This window comes from Diorhabda sublineata, chromosome 2 (assembly GCF_026230105.1).
Source record: "Diorhabda sublineata isolate icDioSubl1.1 chromosome 2, icDioSubl1.1, whole genome shotgun sequence".
NCBI classification, from domain to species: Eukaryota; Metazoa; Arthropoda; class Insecta; order Coleoptera; family Chrysomelidae; genus Diorhabda; species Diorhabda sublineata.
The window spans coordinates 25,356,965-25,378,708 of record NC_079475.1 but is presented as its reverse complement, the minus strand read 5'-3'; the positions used below and the strand labels follow the sequence as shown (position 1 = coordinate 25,378,708).

The window sequence follows — 21,744 nt, the reverse complement described above, 5'->3', positions numbered from 1 at the left end:
GAATTGGACTAAAACGGATATTTGAAGCACTGAATATTTCATACGAACGCGTTCATCATATAGTTCACGTCAATTTGGACATGAGAAAAATTGCTGCAAAATGGATCCCCAAATGATTGAATGTTGACCAAAAGCGTGCAAATGTAGAAGCATCGCGTTCCATCTGTGCTCGATTTGAAAACGATGTAGACTTTTTAAGCCGAATTGTAACTATCGATGAGACTTGAGTACATTTCTAGGGTCCACAAACAAAGCAACAATCGATGGAATGGCGACGTTCTGGTTCTCAGTATAACAATCGAATTTTGACTTATGATTCGTATCATAGTGTCTCTTCAAACTAAACTCCTTACAAACAGCAACTGTTCGAGTGCAAATCAAAAACAGTGGTTTTATTCTGTAGAGAAATCGAATGAATGCTACAAGCTCTAAAAAACATAATTCTTCTTTCTGTGACACATTGCGACTGCCTTATACTACCTGACGTTTGCGCTAACTCGTACGTTTGGCATCTTCAATTGATGCTTGCTGCTCTGACTGACATGAGCTGGCGCATTTTCCTACTCCTAAACAAATTTTAGCCATTCTTTTTTGTTCCGAGATTGTTTTTCTAGACTGTGTCTATTTCATTCGATTTTTTCTAATTAATTTCGGTTATTGGGTTTTCCCAGACTAAGATGTCCCAGTTGTTGTTATTTAATTATTTTAATTATAGGTTATATATTTTACTCTTCTATCATTGTTTCGTTTCATATTCGACTTTTTCTGGTAACACCTATGACTATGCGTAAGAACTTTTTGAATTTTGCTGAAACTTTCTTGTTAATTTTGGCGCCTGGCGAATTTCCTACATTTATGCCACTTTATCGTTTAGATATTTTTTATAAATAATTGTCGATACTATTTACACATTTTTCCTTACGCAAACATCTCAAAACATCGATTCTTTTTATTGATTCGAACTTGTAGTCTGACTTTGTATTAGTTCGATAGTTCCCTATTCCCGCTCCAACTTGCCTGTGATCTAAATTTAGTCTTAACTGTTTTCGTCGCTTACAAGCCGACTAATGTAAACACAAGAGATCAAAATTGCCCGAGCACCGACTTTGATCCGATCCCTAATCCGTCGTCACTTAGACTTTCGTATCGTACCTCTAGATCCCATTAGAGTTTCAATAATCCGACAATCATTCACTTCACAGTATCGGATTCAGCTTCGGAGATTGAATCACAGATCGGAACGGACTATATCTTGAAAATGATTCTTGTATTTCTCTTATTAAGGGTTCATCTTTATTAAATTCTACTTTTGCACTTATATTTTTGATCTATATTCATTTCTACGAAGGAATTTGCACATACAAACATAAACTTTTGTCAATTCAAATCTTGCCCCACAATCATGATATCTATAAGGGTATTATTATCCGTATGCAATAGATTTCTGCGTGGAATTTCAGATAAGAATTTTTTATAATAAACAGTAAATAATTCAGTTGACGCTTAACCTTCAACAATTTTTTGGAATATTAGTTTTATTGCAAAGCGAAAAATACTTAATATTATTAAATATTTAATTAAAATTGCGAAAATATATATATATATTTATGCTTACATAATATTTACATAAAATACAAAAAGGTTTTATTCATTATCCCTATGTTCATTCGTCAAGTAATCGAGACACTGCATGTGTTTTTTGTATACATGGTGTAGAAACGCTGTTTTGTGATTCCATTCTATAATTTATCAATAAGCAGTTCGGTTTTGATCATGGATCACAGCGAAAAAGTTAACCGGCCACCTCATCCAAGGGATACAGCTAATATATTTTCGCTATTAAGTTTTGCGTAAGTAATTCAATTAAAATAATTCAATATATAGTAATTGTCAAGTTATATTTGAAGAGTAATTCATCTCATTATCCATACAGTTCAACTGTAATTAATGTTAAATACATATAAAAATGTCTCTGCCAAATGTCCTCTCTTGATCCTCTACCTTAAAGAGTTTTTTTTTCCTTAAAAACAAAGCGATTAAATATCATTTCATGTTATCAATTGATTTATGGCTGGAAACTTCTATAGCTCTTTCCAGTATAACTGGAATGTTTTGATTATTTTCCTATACTTTCTTTCTATTTCCAAACTCAACATTCATTATGAGTCTTTCTAGAATTATATATAAATAGGTGTCAATATTAATAAATCCTCGGATCTTCAAAGGATTTTGATTATCAACAACTTGTTGTCATTAGTGTTTTTAGTTCCTCCAAAAATTTTTTATCGAATCAAATCTTTCAAAACTATCCAGTCACATCTATGTTTATTATAAATAAGTTCTTCAATACCACTTTAATTAAATATCAGTGATTTTTTGGTAAACGTCTTGAAACATTCACCATTCCACATTCATTTTTCCTTAAAACGGTTTTATTATCTTCTAAATGCTATAAAAAACTCAAAAGGACGCCAAGCCACGCCACACTTGGATTATAGTCGCGACCTAGCCCTTAAATTCTCAAATGGACATGGGGGGCTATTAATATTTCATTTGGTTAATAAAAAATATTTGATCTCTGTTTTTTTGGTACTTTCGGAGAATCAACTGAAACCTATAATTGATGTATTACGCAGTAAAGCCAAAAAATTGATGAAAGATTAAATAAAATTTTATCAAAATACATTACTTTGTGATCTATTAACAGCTCTTCTCCCAATATGTAGAAAAACTTCTGCATCAAGGTCTTTACACACAGTTGCCATTTTTCTCTTTAAATCTCAATGCTGTGCTATATAAACAATGGGTTGCAGATGCTCCTACAGAAAGGCTATTGTGACTTTTTTTTAAAACTATCTGTCAGAATACCTAATCATTAAGCTACCGAAAGAAACTAATGTGATAGAGATCCATCTTGTTGGACATGAATAAGATTTTCCAATATCGTGTTTTTAACAAACAAAATTTTTAACAAACTTTCTACTCTGCTAGCCAGATATCTGATGGGATTGAAATTAGCCAATCGTTAGGATCACGAATTTTTATAGCACGAAAATTGTATTCTTATGCTGCGTACTGATTACTGCAGTTATCTGAACAAATTTTGGATCAAATAAACAAAATTGTCGATATCGGGAAAATGAAAAATCACACTTAAATTTCAGGAAAGTGTTTGCTTGACAAATTAGCTATGATATCAAGTTCTAGGATTAATATCCTTTGATGATATTTGAAATTTTTGCTAGAAAAATTAGTGCCGCAAATCTTTAATTTCTTGTGTCTCAAATAGAAAGATCTAGTGTCAATAATATCCCCATTTTGGAAAACCCATTATGGTGTATCTCGATATTGTATTCCCATCTTGATAGTTAGGTAAAAAAGAGCATCGAGACGCCCAGAATTCAATCCTTCAGACTTTTTATGAAGGTACTTAAAAACGATTTTTTTTACCGGGAAGAAGGATCTTGTCGAATGATGGACAACATTATGAGCATTTTTTTATTGAATTAATTGAATTGTATTATTGAATTGACTTATTGTATTTGAAAAATCACTAAATACTGAATTATTGAAATTATGTCAAAATCTGTAAACAACGATTTCCTGTAAGGAATATCTGTGTTAGAGTATTAGGGTAATATTAATTTATTTAAACAAATATAGTAATTAAACTGTCCCATGAAGTAATAATCAACATCGTAAATAACTATAAAAAATAAAATTTCCTAATCATACTTCTTTTACTTGTATTGTTTTGGATATGGAACATTCTAAAGGATCTTGATTAATCGATTTATCTATGACAATATTAACTTTATATATTAGAGAAATTAAACAAATGCAAATCTTTGAAATGTCGTCACAACATACTTGGTACCGAAATATGCGTATTTTCTGTTGAAATGCTACAAATATTATGTACTTTGAATTATCTTTTTGAATAAAACAATGTCTCTATATAAATGCGCATTACTACTTAGTTAGCAAATATTAATAGAGAAAACAATGGTATACATTTTTTAAATATAAAACCCCTACATAATCCTATTGATAATGTTTTTAAAAATACAATGAAAAATGTAGATCTTTTTCAATCTATAACAAATTTGAAGGATGATACATATGCTTAAGGTATAGGTTTGGAAATGTCTTAATATTCGCGATTTCAAAAGAGGAAAATGATTTCCAGTGCTGGCAATTTTTGTGTGAAAATGAAAATTTAATAATTGAAGACCAAATAATTTTATACATGCAGTCAAAATTTTGTTTTTACACTCAGAATAAGTTATTCGTATGTATATGACATCGAGGGAATGTTTAAACAACTCTAACCTCAAAATTTAAAAACATATCCACATTCTTTTAACTAATACAGCTGAAAATTCGAAATTATTTTCATTAGTAGAATTAAAAAATTAATGTCCATTCATTCAGCTTATTAGGAATTGTGTCACACAAATTCTATGATGTTGTTTTATAATTATCGTTATAATTCAATTATCCAGAATCCATTTTGAATTTAAGCATTACGTTAATATAAGTGATGCCAATTTTTGTCGAAGATATCAACGACAGTAGGTAATATGACTCTTTTACAAATTTGAGTAAGAATGACGACAAATATCAATCTGAAGACGAAGTTGTTCCCGAATATGATGATAATAACGATTATTCCTAAGCATTTAACATCAAATGCAAATGATAATTTGTAGATATAAATTGAAAAAAATATTGAATTATTTTTTTTTACAAGAAAATATTAGTATGAAATTGGATACGTAAAATTTCACAGTGTAAACTAACTTTCTTCGATTGGCATGAATAATTTTTATAATTCTGTTATTTTTAAAAAACTGTTGAAAATACTAAAAACAGAGACGTGGTAAATAGTGAACTAGTTAGCTACAGATGGCGTTAAATTTTTTTTTTTATAGAATTTGTTTTTTCAAAATCTAAAAGATATGGATAGAATTAGGTTATTTAATTCAGTTTTTTTTAACATATATGTTTCTGAAAATAGACTTTTTTGTAGTTGTTTTCAGTTTTGAAAAAATTTGACTAATCGGAGAGAAAATCGTGATTAGTATCACCCGTTTTCTCTTTATTTTGACTAACTGTCTTGAACGTTGATAATGATATAAATAGTTTGGCTCAACACCCACGAATTATGTGCTTATAATGTGATGTTTTGTAGATATTTAGCGAATTTATTCACTAAAGGATTTAAAAAAGATTTAGAAGATGACGATTTATACGAAGTTGTGGAAAAGGTTCGTTCTAAAAAATGCGGAAATAAATTAGAACACGCATATCTTAGCCGAGCGAAAAGTAAATCTTCAGTTTCATTTTATCGATTATTATGGCAGATGTATGGACTTCAATATGTTGGACTTGGTATTATTCAATTAGCTGTGAAATTATTTATAAGGCAAGCTTCGATTTTCTTTATAAGAATAAATAAAAAAACAAGTTTGATTACTAGAATTAATTGTTGAAATTGATCCTTATTGTAAAAAATTTTATTTTGATATCCGAATGATTATATGTAAACTTAAATTGAAGATCGTTAGCGTAATAATTTTTTTACAGTGTTTTGGAACCTAATGCTGTCGCTAATTTAATACAGTATTTTACCCCAGGTCAGATGAAAATGACAATTTACGATGCCCTTTTTTATGCTGGAATAATGATTGGAGTAAAAGCTTTCCATTGTATATTTTTTCAAAATTACCACGTTTTCTTATTAGAACTAATGATAAAAATGAAAGTGTCGATTACGTCTTTGATTTATAGAAAGACATTAAAATTAAGTCCTAAAGCAATGGAAAAGGCAAGCCTAGGTAAGTTGAAATTTAAATTGTAAACATTTTATGAATGCACTACATATTAGGCAGGGGAAGTAATTACATTTTGCTTACTGAATTGAAATATTTTCATTATATCTATTCAGTTTTTTTTTTAATTTTAATTTAATACAAGTATTAGCAATTGCAAGTGAAAATGTATGAGGACTGTTACTTAAGATTTTGAGATATGGCAACACTGATGTGAATATTTTAAATTTGAGTTTCCCATCATAAAGTTTGACATTTCTAATGGTTGACGTACTCAGAATATTTTGTCGAACGAGTGCTATTTGAGTTGAAACATTCATCTTGGTCAAAAGATAGAATAAAATCGCCAACATTTTCGTGCGATGTTTTTCTATGATTTTCGGCGTGGATTAAAACAACTCACTTCGATTTTTCTAGATGAAGCACCGAAGGTTTTCCGAATTCAATTATGGTCGCACTTCGCTACAGGATGAAGGTCGTCCAAAATCGGCTGTTGTACCAAAAAACATCAATGCTGTGCGTAAACTGACATTGCAAGATCGTCATGTAATCTACTGTGACATTGAGGCGTTAGTTCCACTTGCATACATTCAATATTGACTGAACATTTAGATGTCAAAAAGATGTGAAAAAGCTCGTGTGGATTTTTGGGAAGAAATGCTGAAAAAATTCAATCGCGGTGCTACAAAAGACGCCTATAAGATCGTGAGAGGTCACGAGTCATTAATTTATGCATATGAACTCGAAACTAAACAGTATTCGACTATATGAGCCTTTCAAGACGGGCCAAACTTCGCAGCAAATGGTCGACTGTTTTTTCGGAATAACTGGGCATGTCGACACCGTTCCATTAGAGCCATGTAGAACGGTTAATTCCAAATGGTACAACAGCATTTGTTTGCCAGAAGTGTTCGAAAAAATCAGGGAAACCAATCGGAGACGATAAATAATTCTCCACCACGCCAAAGCGAGCCTCACACATCTGTTCAAACAAAAACGTTTTTAAATAGTCAAATAATCGAATTGAGGAGTCATCCACTTTACAGTCCATGTTTGGAATTCCTGCTTATTCCCACAGATCAACGTTTGTAGTGTGGTCAACGTTTTTCTACAGCCGTTGATACGTTCAAATCAAAAGGAAAAAATGCCAATGACAATTGGTTCAAATGTATGCAAGGTGTATATATCTTAATGGAGAATATTTTCAAACCCAATAAATTATAATTTAATTTCATTTGTCGGTCTCTAAACTTAAGTAGCAGCCCTCGTATAAATTACATACATATATACATACGATACAAGATGCATAACTGCTTGAAAAAGCTAACATATCTCTAAGCTAAATACATGATAACCAATCAAGTTATGCAAATTATGTAGACATATCAATGAATAAATTAAAGCTTCTCAAAGTACAGAATTTTCAATTTTTTATAGGTAACATTATCACTATCATCACCAAGGATGTACATCAAATTGATGCTGCTATAATTACTTTAAACGAAATTTGGATTTCCATGATACAAACGATAGTTATGTGTTACCTTATATACAGGAGAATAGGAATATCTTCTCTTGTTGGAATTTCCATGCTGATACTCATAATACCATTCCAAGGTAGATATATTACATCAATATAATTAATAATTCATTAAGATATTCTCCAATATAGATCTACAACAACCAATTACAACATTAAAGAGCATTATGCGGCATAATGCTCAAAATTGAATTCTTCAACTATTACAACAATTCGCACCATCAAGCACTCTCAAAAGTACTGCTTTCGCGTAATGCGCTAACTTTCTTCAAAATTGATCGAAATATTATTTATATTTTATGGTTATCAATATAGTTTGTTGTTGAAAAAATTTTTAAAGCTTTCGTTTTGTTGCAGTTTTTTGTAAATTTTAAAAGTTAATTCAGACTGTGTTAAAAAATAAATATTAGTATTGATGGAGGTACGAGTATTGACTATTTTTTCTCATTTTCCATATTTAAAATTCGAAAATACGAATAAATTCATTTCAAAGAACTTAGCGCACTGTACTTGGTACATTTGAAAAGTAATTCACGTTCCAATTAAGCATCAGTACAATTCGGTACTTTGCGCTACCGAGTCGCTCTGTAATTGGAAAACTAGCATTTTTAATTCGATGTATCTACAACAGTTAAACATTTTTTGGTACAAAGCAAACTAGCATGGTATTTTGAAACTTATTAGCGATGTTTATTCTTCGGAAAATCTTTTACGCAACAAAAAATGTTGTTGGTCTGTTCGTTGACGTTACAAATACTGACTGGTTTTCGGTGTTCAAACTGCGAGACAAGTGCGTCGCCAGCTTATGACTAATGGGGGAGGGCAATGGGGCAATATTATGGAGGATAAACAATATGAATGCCTGGTACAGTCGTGAGCATGAAGCGTTACACTTTGGAAGTCTTTGCCTTGATCACGATTGTGATAAGATTGGTTCTAATATCAATATCGATGTATAAACTTCATAAGCCCTCGACAGCACAATGTCTAATTCAAACTTTTAAACACAGTAATAATTATTTATTTTAACAAAAATAATATTTAATTAAAACATAACCTTCGAGGATTTTTTGCAAAACTTTCAACCACTTTATTATTAAAATTATTTAGGTTTTTATTTATTATAGTGTACACTCATCACAGCCAAACCATTAAGGCTATGGTGCTTCTTAGCCATGTTTATAGTCTCCTGAGGCTGCTAAAGGATCGCTCTACTGTACAGGTCGTGCATGGTAAAGCGATCAAAATTTTTAGTCCTTTTTCCGTTTCGGGAAAGAAGGAATTTGTTTTTTTTTGGGACATCAACAACTGTTGGATTTTTTAAAAAAAGCCTATCGTGCCACATTTGCTGCCAAAGTTCGATTTCATTCTTTATGTTCGGTAAATCATAAAACTAGGTAATAGATTCACAAGTTTGTAGCAACTGACCCCCCCCTCCTTTGGTGACACCCTTGCTGCGACACCGTTTTTATTATCGTTGCGAAAGTTTATGTGCACTCATTAATCAGCACAAATTCGTAACAGCACTAGAAAACCAAAATCCACGTCCATCTTGAGCGGTTTTCGGAAGCAATTATTGGACTAACCCTATCACGATCTACATAAATGTTCGTATACTAAACCCGTTTACTAACTTCCCTTTCCCGAAGTTATGAATCCATCCCGTACATGGTTGTTTTCGATAAATTCTTAAGAGTAATTAATTGGCTGTAATTGTTCATTGTGTATTACAAATGCATAACTGATATATGTAACTGAATTTTGGTTTGCAGCATATGTATCGAAACTTATCCGACGGTTTAGATTGAAGATGTTGAAACGAACTGATGATCGTTTGCAAAAAACACAGGAAAGTTTATCGACCATCAAAACTATAAAAATGTATACGTGGGAAGATATATTTTCACAAAAAATTGGAGAAGTGAGATTGTAAGTATTTTAAAAATTGTTGAATGTTCTCAATCTTCCCTCTACATACATGAAAAGTAATTAACTCAGAAATGCCATAGTGTTTCACAATGTGTAATTCACATTAAGTTAGAAATTATGCAAATGAGTATTGTGAATTTATATTTGATTATCAATTCTTCAATATTTGTTTTCTGTGGATCTTCCTTCAATTTGGAAGGTTTTGGGATAATTGACTTCATACTATTAAGGGGACCGGAAAGTTATGTCCTTTCTGCGCACGTCAAAGATATTTTAGGCTTATTGTGATTTGAATATGAATGACCTCCATTAAACCTGGTAAGTGACGGACATCTACAAATGGACGTGTTGGTGGAAATCTCAAAGCGAAATTGAGAGATACAGTAGATATCATATGGAAGTGTGCATTATTTCACATTAGTATTTGAGTGTGAAATAGCTTCTTTTCAAATTGGTGTCACGTCTCCTTAAAATCAAACAAAAACAACAAATTGATGACTTAGAGCATATTTTGAAGTCGCTTCAATAATAGGTCGATGTAGATGAAATTTGGATCCATACTAATCAAAAAGACAAACATCTGGATGAACTGAAAACCACCGACAAAGAGTAAATAACTTTAGTTTTGGAGTACGACCTTGTTATTGTTTACTATTTGTTGCTTACAGCTTTTAGAGAATATCGATGATTTACAAGTAATAATTCAAGAAGAACTACGTTAAATAGCATTTATACAGATGCATGAAACAATATTATAAATAATACGGCAGCTTCGGGGGGGTCCCGTTTCATAATACCCTCAGTTTTAGAGCGTTTTTCTTTGTTTTTTGATGCGATTTTTCGAGGGTATCGAGCCCAAATCTGGTCAAGTAATTTGTTATAAGCAATTTAATTGTTTATAAAGCTATAAATAAGTCTAACAAAGAGAAATATGAAAAAAATTCAAGAAAAAAATATTTATTTTTAAAAGATCTACAAAAAACCTTTCCACAAGTTATCGTCAATATAATGCGAAATTATTACAAAATTGACTTTTTTCTCACTTTATCGGTCATTACTTGGTTCCTACATAAACCACCGTACCCAAATTTTGAAAATAAATCACGGCCCTTGATTACTGTTGTAGTATGATTTTGGAGTAAAAATATGTTCACGAATTTAATAATTTTATTGTTTATTTCAGCAAAGAATTGAGGACCCTGTTAAAAGCAGCATACTTAAGAGTATCTTTGATAATATCAAGTAGTTTGATCAGTAAATTTGCCTTTTACGCAATGATAATGACGTATATTTATTTATATGAAAATATGACTGCTTCGGATGTATTTTACATCATGAGAATATTCGGCACTTTGAGATTCACGGTATCATTATCATTTTCACTCGGATTTACTAGATTAGGAGAACTTAGGGCTTCTTTGCAAAGACTTAAAAATGTGCTAGAATTCGAAGAACTACCTGATTACATAGATAAACGTGACGATGATCCACAAATTGACTTTAGATCGGCTACGGTAATTTTACACAATAAAGAAATTTTGAAAGATATAAATTTAAAGTTATCGAAAGGCTTGAACATTATTACTGGTCAATTAGGTTGCGGTAAAAGCTCCCTCATAAAAGCAGCTTTAAGAGATTATCCCGTGGAGGACGGAGGTGAAGTGAGGGTCCGGGGAAGGATGAGCTACGCCTCACAGGATCCATGGCTATTTCCTTCTTCAATTAAACAAAACATTCTTTTTGGTGAAAAATACAACGAGGAGAGATACCGGCAGGTAAGTAATAGTTATATTCCCTTCCGATATAACCAATTGGTTTATAAATTATTCCAATAATTACCTGCTTTTTGGGAACTCTAGGTGATAGCTGTGGCTTTTGGTAGTAAAGTGCGGTAAAATATTATGAACTCCATTACGAAAACTTCTCCCGCATGGATGTTTCTTGGTTTTTTATTCTTGAATTTGTCCCAAAATGTGAATCGTTCTCTTCTTCAGTGTCCTTATAATCTTCTTCAAGTTAATAATCTTGGTCTCGATTTCCACTTCACCTTACAAATCGTCAGTTTCTTTTATATAAAGCATTGTTTAATACAAGATTGTTTTTTTCTCCTAACATATGTGTTACGATTATCCGGACTAGACTGATCAAATTTTAGGGCCATTTTCGTGGAAAGCCAAAAACATGGAAGATGAATAAGCCAAAACACTTGCAGTAGTACAGTGTTATAAATCTCACATTTCTGAGCAACAAACGAGACATTATTGATGAAAAAATATTTATATTATATTTTATTTTATACTAGTGACTAGGTACGGCAACACTGGTTTATTAGCGTATTTTCCCAAAATAGTTTCCAGTTATGTACTGTCCATTCCTTAAGACGGAAAGCAAGAAGTTCAGACTGTTGCTTTGACAAACCCAAATCCCGTGCTTAATCATTCAGCTCACTTTGAACAATCAAACGTGGGTCGCCGGTACTAGTACTTGGAGTAAAAATAAGGTTGGTGCATTGTTTTTCGAAACTTCCTGACGATACGTTGACTCCAGTATCTTCTAAAACAATATTTTGTAGATCTAAAGGCGCAATCAGTACTGGTGAATTTTCGTTATGAGGAACAAGTCGTTTAGCAGTCGGCAAATTTGGATACTCGATCTTTCCTTTTTTAGAATAACCTTCAGTCTTTGTTAGATAAAAATAGCAGTCAAAATGGATAGTAGGCATGCTTGTTTTGTTCCTATTCATTCACTGCTTCAATAACACGCTACAACTAACACAACACGCCGGGGGGGGGGGGGCACTGCTTGTCTTGATCTCCAATTATGTAACAAAATTTTCCGCGAATATAGCAAAATTTGTTAGGAGAAGTTTTACAACTCCGGCGCGTTTGACTCGAAATTTTCGTCTTTCTAATCACTTTTGACGCTATGAACAGAGAACCACTTCTAAGAAACTCAACAGAATACTAATTTTTAATGTTTATTATTCTGAATAATACAGTTCAGGTAGTAAACTATTGAAAAGTGGTACGTGTGAGTGCCTAATAAATGTATTTTCTATTATTGGGCGGCTACTTCCATTTTTAAAAATAAAGGTCTCGCTTGTATTACGAAAATCTTGTCGGCCAGTGTAATTATTACCTACATCTTGCTGGTAACTACCCGTTCTAAAAAACTTCTACCAATAACTAAATTAAATCATTTAGAGAGCATTAACAACTTTTAATACTACATCAATTTCATATTAAATACCTAGCAGCTACATATTTGTAATAAGTTTATGTAAATCAAAACCACATAAAAAGTAAAACAATATTTTTTTAAATTGGTCATCACTGAGTTGAATTAAAAGGTTTCTTGAAACAACTCAGTGGGGCTCGTTTGCATTAAAAAATCGATCGCATGATTCGATATTTTCAAACGGTCTGAAAACAATATAGTCAAAACAATAGACTTCATCCGAGGAATATGCTTCCCAGAGACCAAAAAACTATTTATTAAGGCCAACAAGGTCATGGCCACAGTGTTTTGTTTTTCGGAAGGTTGATAGTCTGGAAAATTGGAAGCTCCCTGGACAAGTGTGTAGTGCAGCAATTCTCAGAGTGGTTCAAATTCACCCCCAGGGGTCTACGTGAAGCTCTACAACAGAAGGGTATTTGAATTTCTATAAGTAGATCTGATTTTCTGTCGAGTTGGTAATATGATATAAATGTATGAACAAAAACCCTTCAATAAGTATTTTCAAAGTGGTTTACGAGGGGAAGCTTAGGATCTGGTGTAGAGTTAAAAACAGATTATGCTGAAAATATATTTTGTTATGGTAAAGTAATTTTTTTTAATTTGATAATTTGAATGTGTGGAACAACAATTCTTATATTTTTAGATTGAGTTTAATTGATTAATTTATGTTGGCAGGTTATATCAGCCTGCGCGTTAGCGTACGATTTTGAAATTTTGGAAAAAGGAGATGAAACTATAGTAGCCGATAGAGGAATGAATTTAAGTAAAGGGCAGCAAGCTAGGGTTAATTTAGCACGAGCGGTTTATCAAGATAGTGATATTTACCTTATAGATGACGCGTTAACTGCCTTAGATACACGCGTTCAAGAGCATATATTTACAAACTGCATACAAGGTTTACTTCAAGACAAATGTATTGTTCTAGTCACACATAACAGTCATCATATTAAGTTAGCGGATAATATAGTGATATTGAAGGATGGAAAAGTTGTGTCTCAAACAGATCAAACTAATATAGCTAGAGAACTGATGGAAGCATTTGAAACTGTAGATTCTCATACGAAAGAAAACATTGATATGAAAACTGGAAGTAAAGAAGATCCAGTCGATGAAAAATCTAAGCTATTGAAAGGTCCCAAACCACAATTGCGTAGACGACAAGTTTATCATGAGGTCAAAAAATCTGGTAAGATAGATTTTGGATTATACATTGAATATTTGAAAATGGGAGGAGGAATATTCATTGGAATTCTACTGTTGTTGACATTTGGTGGTTCCACTTTTGTAGATAGTGCATCCCAAAAAATATTAACTAATTGGTGAGTAATATTTCAGATAGTTATATAATTAAGCAAAGTAGATTTACTTATATCAGATGCTTTGCATCATCTTGTTCCACATGTTTTCTATTGGATTAATGTCGTGTATGCTGTCGGTCCACCCATTACTGTAATACCAATTTTGGAAGGAATTTTTCACTATGCTGGCTGTATGAAGCTTAGCAATTTTACATAACATGTTATCTGGCTTTAAAGTAGTCGTAGTCGATATTTTGGGATCAATAACGGTCTGAGGTTATTAATGTTTTTCCAAAAACCTCATTATTACTGTCCAATGACTGACAGTAACATTCCTTACTTCCTGGAATTGCTGTTGCAATTGAATAGCGGAGTCTTCTTGAAGACTTGGACAAAAAAAGTGTTGTCGTGGTCGATAGCTACTTTTGGTCTTCCGATTCTATGCTCATAAGTAAAGTCTCTAGTCTCTTGGTCAAATGTAATATACCAAACTGGTAAACGACCCATGTTAAAAGTTGTCTGACAAAGACCTTCCTCTAGAGCATTCCTGTTAAATTTTATGCCTAAAGCTCTATACCAAGTTTGAAGTAAATGCCAAAGAATGAATTATCAAAATCCCTCTATGAAGATAATGTGGCAGCTTTGATTACTGTTTACATGTGATATGAGCGCGCTAATCGTAAAAATGAGTCAGTTGAGAGTAAGAAGAGAATGTGATGTCCTACTACCTAAAAATTAATTTGAAAAAGAATCCATATGTTCAACTCCAAAAGTATGCAATCACAAAACAGCATTTCACGATTCTGACCCATAGTGTGACCTTGACGGTACAAAGTCTCTTCTCCGGGAACCTTTCGAGGTATCCACCATTTTTGATAATTTTATACTTTCACAGACCCCTCGTTTTTGACTCTAGACAATCGAAAAATCATCCTATTTCGATGAATTTTTTTTAAATCTCACATATAATCGTTTGTACCTTTTTTACTGAGTAATCATTAAAGTTATACGAACAAAAACATTCTTTAAATCACTTATTGTAATCAAGTGTACAATATTGAAAATTTTCACCATTAAAGAAATGGTGTCTCACTAAGGTTGACTGCTAGATATGAAAAATGAATAAACAAAATTTTTTTTTGTTCGTTTTCTATGTAGATTAACAAAAAGAATATATGAACTGCATTTGCTGCTTTGTAAAAAAGTTACGAACGATTATATGCGAAGAAGTGCGTTTATGATCACATTTAAAGTCATAAAGTCATGAAATCTCTAGGTGAGATATCCGCTATAGAAACGGAGATTTAGAAGAAAAAAAATTATCGAAATCGGATGATTTCTACAACAAACAAACGAGGGGACGGCGAAAGTATAAAATTACCCAATTTTTCTGTATTATGTATGTTTGAATAATTGTTTTACTGAATGTTATACCTGTATAATGTAGTTACCATTACAATTTGTAGTTTTATTACTGTCTATCACTTGATAAATAAGTATTTAGTTGAGTAGTTCTGAATAAAAAATAAAAATAAAAAATAGGAAAATAATATTTTATTTGAAATGATAAAGTTCCGTATTGTATTCATCCAGTATATAGATATTACATGTTAGGCATTCATATTGAATGTATTTATTTATTTAATGCAACTTTTGTAAAAAATCTTTTTTTGTATCTATAATAAACGCGGGGTCAAATTATAGTGAAAAGTCAGTTACAAGGTTTTCTTCACATTGATTTACACATTTTATATCTAAATTATATCGTGATTTTGATTATATCTAATAATTTTGATAAACACATTTATAATATTACAGGATAAACATCAGAGCAAACATAACAAGTTCAAGAGAAAATTTCACAAGAGAAGTAACATATTACAATAGAACTCATCATAGTACAATAGATAATCCTGTGAATTTAACCAATGTAACATCTCACATGAATACATTATACAATACTGAAAGACAGGAAATGCGGGCCTCAAAAACATTACATATTTATACAATTTTGATAATTGCCTTCGCAGCTGTCGAATTATTGAAGAATTATTGCATTTTGAAGCTTGGGTTTTCAGCGGCTGTTAAAATTCACAATAGGATGATAAATAGAGTGGTGAATGCTACTATGGCTTTTTTTGATAATTTCTTCATAGGCAATATACTGAATCGGTTTTCTCAAGATTTAAGTATCGTTGATGAACATATCGCAGTAATTCTCAGTCACATTATTTCAGTAAGTACAGTAAAATTATTTTTTTCAAACAATTAGTTATAATTTAATATAATAGATATAAAAATTATCTTTCAACGTACAACTCAGCGTGTTCAAATCTACTCTAAATTTCAACTATAATTTATCTGACAGGAGTAGATATATAACGTCAAATGAACCGAGAAATTATCCATAAGCTTCATCCAAATATGCCAGAGTCCTTAATTTTCTCTGACCAGTATCGCAGATTTCCTGCAGCTAAGGTTAACTCATGATTCATTGTATGAGTCTCTAGTATCAATGCTATATCTAGGTGATACGTCCACCAACATCCTCGAAAACTAATTTTTTGAGGGTATGCTGTCTTCCAAACATCCTTCAGCAGCTGTGGCACTATTTCCATCCACCATGGCGCTTCAATGTAGACAGCTTGTGCTCTAAGGGTTGCAGACGTTCGACGTAAACAATAACCAGTGTACTGTTCAAACCCAAACATTTTGCAATAATACAGAGAAGTTTTCCAAAGTTGTTTAGTACGACTATTGGAGCGGTCTACTCTGTAGATTAATGTCTTTTTCCTGAACAGTCATGTGGCCGCATAGAAATTTAATCTCTTGATGTTTCAAACTTTTCAATGCATATTCATCAACAATGACGAAAACATGTTGACATGGTGTCTATGAATAAATTTCAGGGCATTTTCTCAGGAGATTTGTTGGTCGTTACCATTTTGATCTGTATTCAAAATACTAAATTACAAATATTATCATTTATCACCATATATTTAACACACAGAGATCTTGGAAAAAGTTTCTCAGATAGATAGAGCCCAGTTTCGTTAATGTTTTCTATAGCATTATCTGACATCCACTCAAAAATTGGTCATATTCTTTGTCGCGTGAATCTAAGGACTTTCTCTTTATAAGGTTTTGGAATACCTTATCCGATTTTGCAATTTTGTTGGAAATTTCAATATCGCGTTTCATTTTTGTTTTTTGAATTGGTCTTAATAAATATTTTAAAACTTATTTCCCTAATAACATTCACGCAAACAATAATAATGACGATATTATTTCACGTCACAGGACAAAATGAAAAATTGGTAAATGGATTAAATTTTATTATTAGAAACAAAAAAAGGAGATGCTGTTCAAATTAGTACTGTTACATTTTCGAAAGTTAGTGAGATGTTGTTTCAATCAATAATATTGACATGGGGTTATACAAGCTTGTTAACTCTCGATATTGATAAAAAATTTAGGAAAATATTTTATTATAAAGCTCAATTAATTGTGTTTTATAACATATAACTAGCCTACTTGCCTTCTATCAGTAATTTCAATATTTCATATTATTAACCAGTTTTATTGGAAAATATCTTCGTTAATAAATTGAGTATGTTGAGCAAGACTGAGACTAGAATTTATTTTCCGAAAAAGTGTTTTGTTTAAATGGGAAACTTATCTAATATTTTCCACTGTTACACATAACATCCTGTGAACAAAACTTCTTTAGGTATACTTAAATAAAAATGCTAATTGAATAAATAAATTTTGCAGTCCGTATTCCATTTAGTAGGTGCTATCGGATTGATTGCGACAGTAAATTGGAAGTTCGTAGTGCCTGCCATAGCATTGGCTATATTCTCAGTCGTATTCCGAAATATTTACATACGTTCAGCGAGAAGTTTGAAACGTCTGGAAGCTGCTAGTAAGTGCACTTTATTGTTTATTTTTATATAACTAAGAATTTTTATATTCCCACAAATACTAATTATTAATTTCTTATTTTAAATAAAGTACAATGTATCAACGTTATTGTGGCAAAATATTCAGTGTTGGAATATAAAAAGAGCTAGACAGATCAGAGACAAAAGAAGTAAGTACGTCTTTTTCTCATCAAATGTACGTCCTCACCACCACTCTAAGTTTCATAACCGTTTCCATTTCTACACATAGAGGACGAATTTTTTGGGGGGTGTTACAGGTTTTCTGGGGTTTCACTATATCCTGGTATCTCCGTTCATCAACCAAATGTTCGAAAATTGGATTTAATACAGCGGCAGTTATACCTGTCTTTACTCAATCTACTAGTTGAAATTAATTTTTTTGTCAAACTTTATTCTTCCCTCAATTTTGAACTTAACCCCACGCGTGATAGTAGGTGGACGCGCACACGGTAAGCGAAAGCCAAATGAAAAGAAACTATCCCAAACATCACCACAATTACAGCTCCGCAGAAGAAACTTTTTGTGTCATTGCCATTTCTAAAACAAACCATAACATATATAAAAATTCCTTTATCTCTACAAAAACAAATCATAGAACTGGAATCAATCCGCATGAGGACACCTTCGACACTGTAATTCCGTACTTCATAAGTAACTGCCGAGTCTGGGATGGATTTAGAGAAGCCGAAGGACTAGTCGGATTAGAGATTTTTTGCCGAGGAAGGTGAAAAAAAAAAGTATTTGGAAGATTCCAAATGGAGTAATTTTTTATGAAATATCAAAATTTTTATAGTAAATTTCAAACCGTATATTTAATCAAATTTAGTGTACATTTCAAATTTTGAAAATCATATATAATGCCCGAGAATAATAACCGATCGTTTTTTAGCTCGCAGTCCAATGGTAGGTCATTTAAATTCGACAATGGAAGGACTTACTACAATAAGAGCTTACAAAGCACAAGATATTTTAAAAGGAGAATTTGATAAACATCAAGATCTGTATATTAGTGCTTTATTCACTTCAATATGTGTTAGAGCAGCTTTTTCATTTGTTATGGAAATATCTTCAACTATATTCACTGCAACGGTTATCATGCGATTTTTGTTCTTCGAACAAGGTAATATTAACGTCATTTTGATTCTTTTTCATTATAAAATTTTAATAAAACTTGTTTTGATTTCGCAATTCCGTAATTTAATGAATAGTATTTTGCAAATCCTTAGATGATTTAATTTATATATACTTTTAATTACAGGAACTGTAGCTGGAGATGTCGGTTTGACGATAACCCAAACTGGAATGCTTAGTAACATAGTTCATATGGCTTTACAAAGCTGGTCAGAATTAGAAAATACTATGACGTCTGTTGAAAGAGCTATGGAATACACTACAGTAGATGTAGAAAGTAAAACTGGTTTGGAAGTCGATAATTGGCCAAGTAAAGGAGAAATCAAGTATAAAAATGTGTCATTGAAATATACGAATTCAGAAGAAAATGTTTTGAAAAATATTTCTTTCGATGTGGAAGCGAAGAGCAGAATTGGCATTGTGGGAAGAACTGGAGCTGGAAAATCCTCTATTATATCTACTTTGTACAGGTAAATAGTTTCTCTTTTGTTTGTCTCTTTTCTTCATACTAACCTTTTGTGGTTAAAACTACCAGAGATTCGATTAGAAATTTCCATTTCTATACATTATCTTTTGTTGCTTATTCTTTTCAAGTCACAAGTTTACTTCTATGGTTTTCGTCACTATACATGTATACTTGTATCCAAAATCATTATTTATAGTTCTTCCAATATCAATTGCAGAAGATAGTCTTGCAAGGAACAATCAATATTTCATAAATACGCACGGCACTCATACCAAATTAAGAAATGAAAAATAATTTTTACTCCCTATATAAAATTAGGATAACCATAAATGGATTTCTATTGGCAGAAGTTGTCGGAAGGCGTATGTACACAATTTCTTCGAAATACTCCTGCCACACAGTCTGCGATAAGCAGTGGTGAGATTATAGAGTTAATATGGACAAACGTAAAATTAGAATTACGAAAATGTATTCAGAACTGAGTAAAGAGGTTGTAGAGCTCGTAGTAAGAAAATTCTAACAGCACACCTCTAAGAGCTTTATAAAAACTGTGTTGAGCATGTTATTAAAGAAGAAGATGAGTATGTGGTATCACCCTCTTTACAACCCTTCATAATTCAATCAAATCATGACTAGTTCAGACGATTCTGACTACCATTATTACTTATAAAGATACTTTGGAATTGAATTATTTATTTATTTTGTTTTATTTGCAAAGAATTTAGTTTCCTTCATGGTTTTTGCTTTGAAATTTCGTTTTCCAGTAAAAAAATGAATGGGGTACAAAAAGGGCTCTCTTTAAACCAAACTCCCTTACAGGCAGATACATTTTACCATTCTATTTACGTTATATAATTTAATATTAAGTTGTAGCAAGTTAACGAGGTATAATAATGATTTTTTTCCAAATAGGACTACAATTAAGTGCATCAGTCTAAATACCGGCGTATAATGCCATCCAATTTATAATTATTCGATTGCCTTTTAACGAAAACTTTTATATTTTTAAAAGTGTTTATAAAAATATTAAATTTATAAAATGAGGTATCTACGCCTATGGTAGATGAAACAAAATTGTCGGCAAGGGTTTTTATAATCTATAATTGATATTGGAAGACATATAGCTGCATCCGGGAACATTTCAAATAGAAGAATTCCATAAGATTTTGTAAATTATAGACAAAGTAATACTAGACTGCACGTTTCATACACTTCCGAAATTTTTCAGATTATACAACTATGATGGAGAAATTTTAATAGATGGAGTGGAACTGAAAACACTATCTCTCAAATTTTTGAGACAGCACATATCTATTATCCCACAGGATCCAATAATGTTTTCAGGTACAGTAAGAAGTAACGTGGATCCTTTAGATGAATACACAGATGAAGAGATTTGGAAAACTTTACACAAAGTACAACTTGATGGCGTTGTTCCTAACCTTCGCACTGAAGTTGGAGACATTAATTTCAGTACAGGTCAAAGACAGTTGATCTGCGTGGCTAGAGCGATTATAAGGAAAAATAAGATTCTTGTACTCGATGAAGCTACTGCCAATATGGATCCCGAAACTGAAATTATTGCTCAAAAAATTATTAATGATAATTTCTCAAACTGTACTTTACTAATAATAGCTCATAGGTTAGATTCTGTTTTGGACTGTGAAAAAGTTATGGTATTGGATAGAGGACAGATAATGGAATTTGACAGCCCGAAAAATCTCCTGGAGAATAAAACTAGCTTGTTTGCAGAAATGATGAGAAATGCAGGAATGAACCATCTTACAGAAAATCCTAGTTCATAAAAAAGTTTTATACTTCTGATAAATTCAACAAACTAACTTTATTGTATTGTCTTATTTTAAATTAATTAAAAGTCCAGAAGCAAAATCTGAAATTTATATTTAGATCCATATCATTCACCCCCTAATACTAATAATAAATTTTTGTTTAGGAAGTTTGTAAATATTCATTCCAAGCAGATTGTAATTGCTTAATCACAACTTAGCGGACATTAATAATTTAGTTTGACCAAACTAGCCTCATGTAAAACACTCTTATGATTAGTTTTTAATCCTCTTTTGTCTGCATATCTTTCTTAACTGTTGGGAGTGGACTTGAAAATAGAAGATGAGAGTATAGCTTCCAGCAAGGGGTACAAGTCTTTCAATTGCTTGTCAGATATCACTACTTTTTTAGAGGTTAAACACTGAAAGTGATATCAGAATTATTATTGACACCACGTATACTTCATCAGACGAATTCTCAATTTGAGTTTCGAACTTTTGTATACCCCACTCTTTATTTTAGAGGTGAATTTTTGTAAATGTCTTGTGCTGTTGGTTATGCAATGAAACTATGTATA

General features: G+C 31.8%; 1 protein-coding gene across 1 annotated transcript; it reads left to right on the top strand.

The window, feature by feature from the left end:
• Positions 1-1,624: 1,624 nt before the first annotated feature.
• Positions 1,625-21,279, top strand: LOC130453008 (probable multidrug resistance-associated protein lethal(2)03659). Its single transcript, XM_056792579.1, has 12 exons — positions 1,625-1,850; positions 5,195-5,428; positions 5,590-5,840; positions 7,272-7,451; positions 9,147-9,303; positions 10,487-11,078; positions 13,216-13,859; positions 15,657-16,074; positions 17,613-17,763; positions 18,672-18,902; positions 19,041-19,383; positions 20,608-21,279. The coding sequence occupies exons 1-12, from the start codon at positions 1,774-1,776 to the stop codon at positions 21,182-21,184; spliced, it is 3,855 nt and encodes a 1,284-aa protein (XP_056648557.1). The 5' UTR covers positions 1,625-1,773; the 3' UTR covers positions 21,185-21,279.
• The last annotated feature ends 465 nt before the right edge of the window (positions 21,280-21,744 follow it).

What these genes read in the sequence shown, in the direction of transcription:
- LOC130453008 (XM_056792579.1), top strand. Translation starts at nt 1,774, where the DNA reads ATGGATCACAGCGAAAAAGTTAACCGGCCACCTCATCCAAGGGATACA. An exon ending in CAAAAAATATTAACTAATTG is followed by an intron (nt 13,860 to 15,656) that starts GTGAGTAATATT and finishes ATAATATTACAG; the next exon opens with GATAAACATCAGAGCAAACA. An exon ending in ATTATATCTACTTTGTACAG is followed by an intron (nt 19,384 to 20,607) that starts GTAAATAGTTTC and finishes GAAATTTTTCAG; the next exon opens with ATTATACAACTATGATGGAG.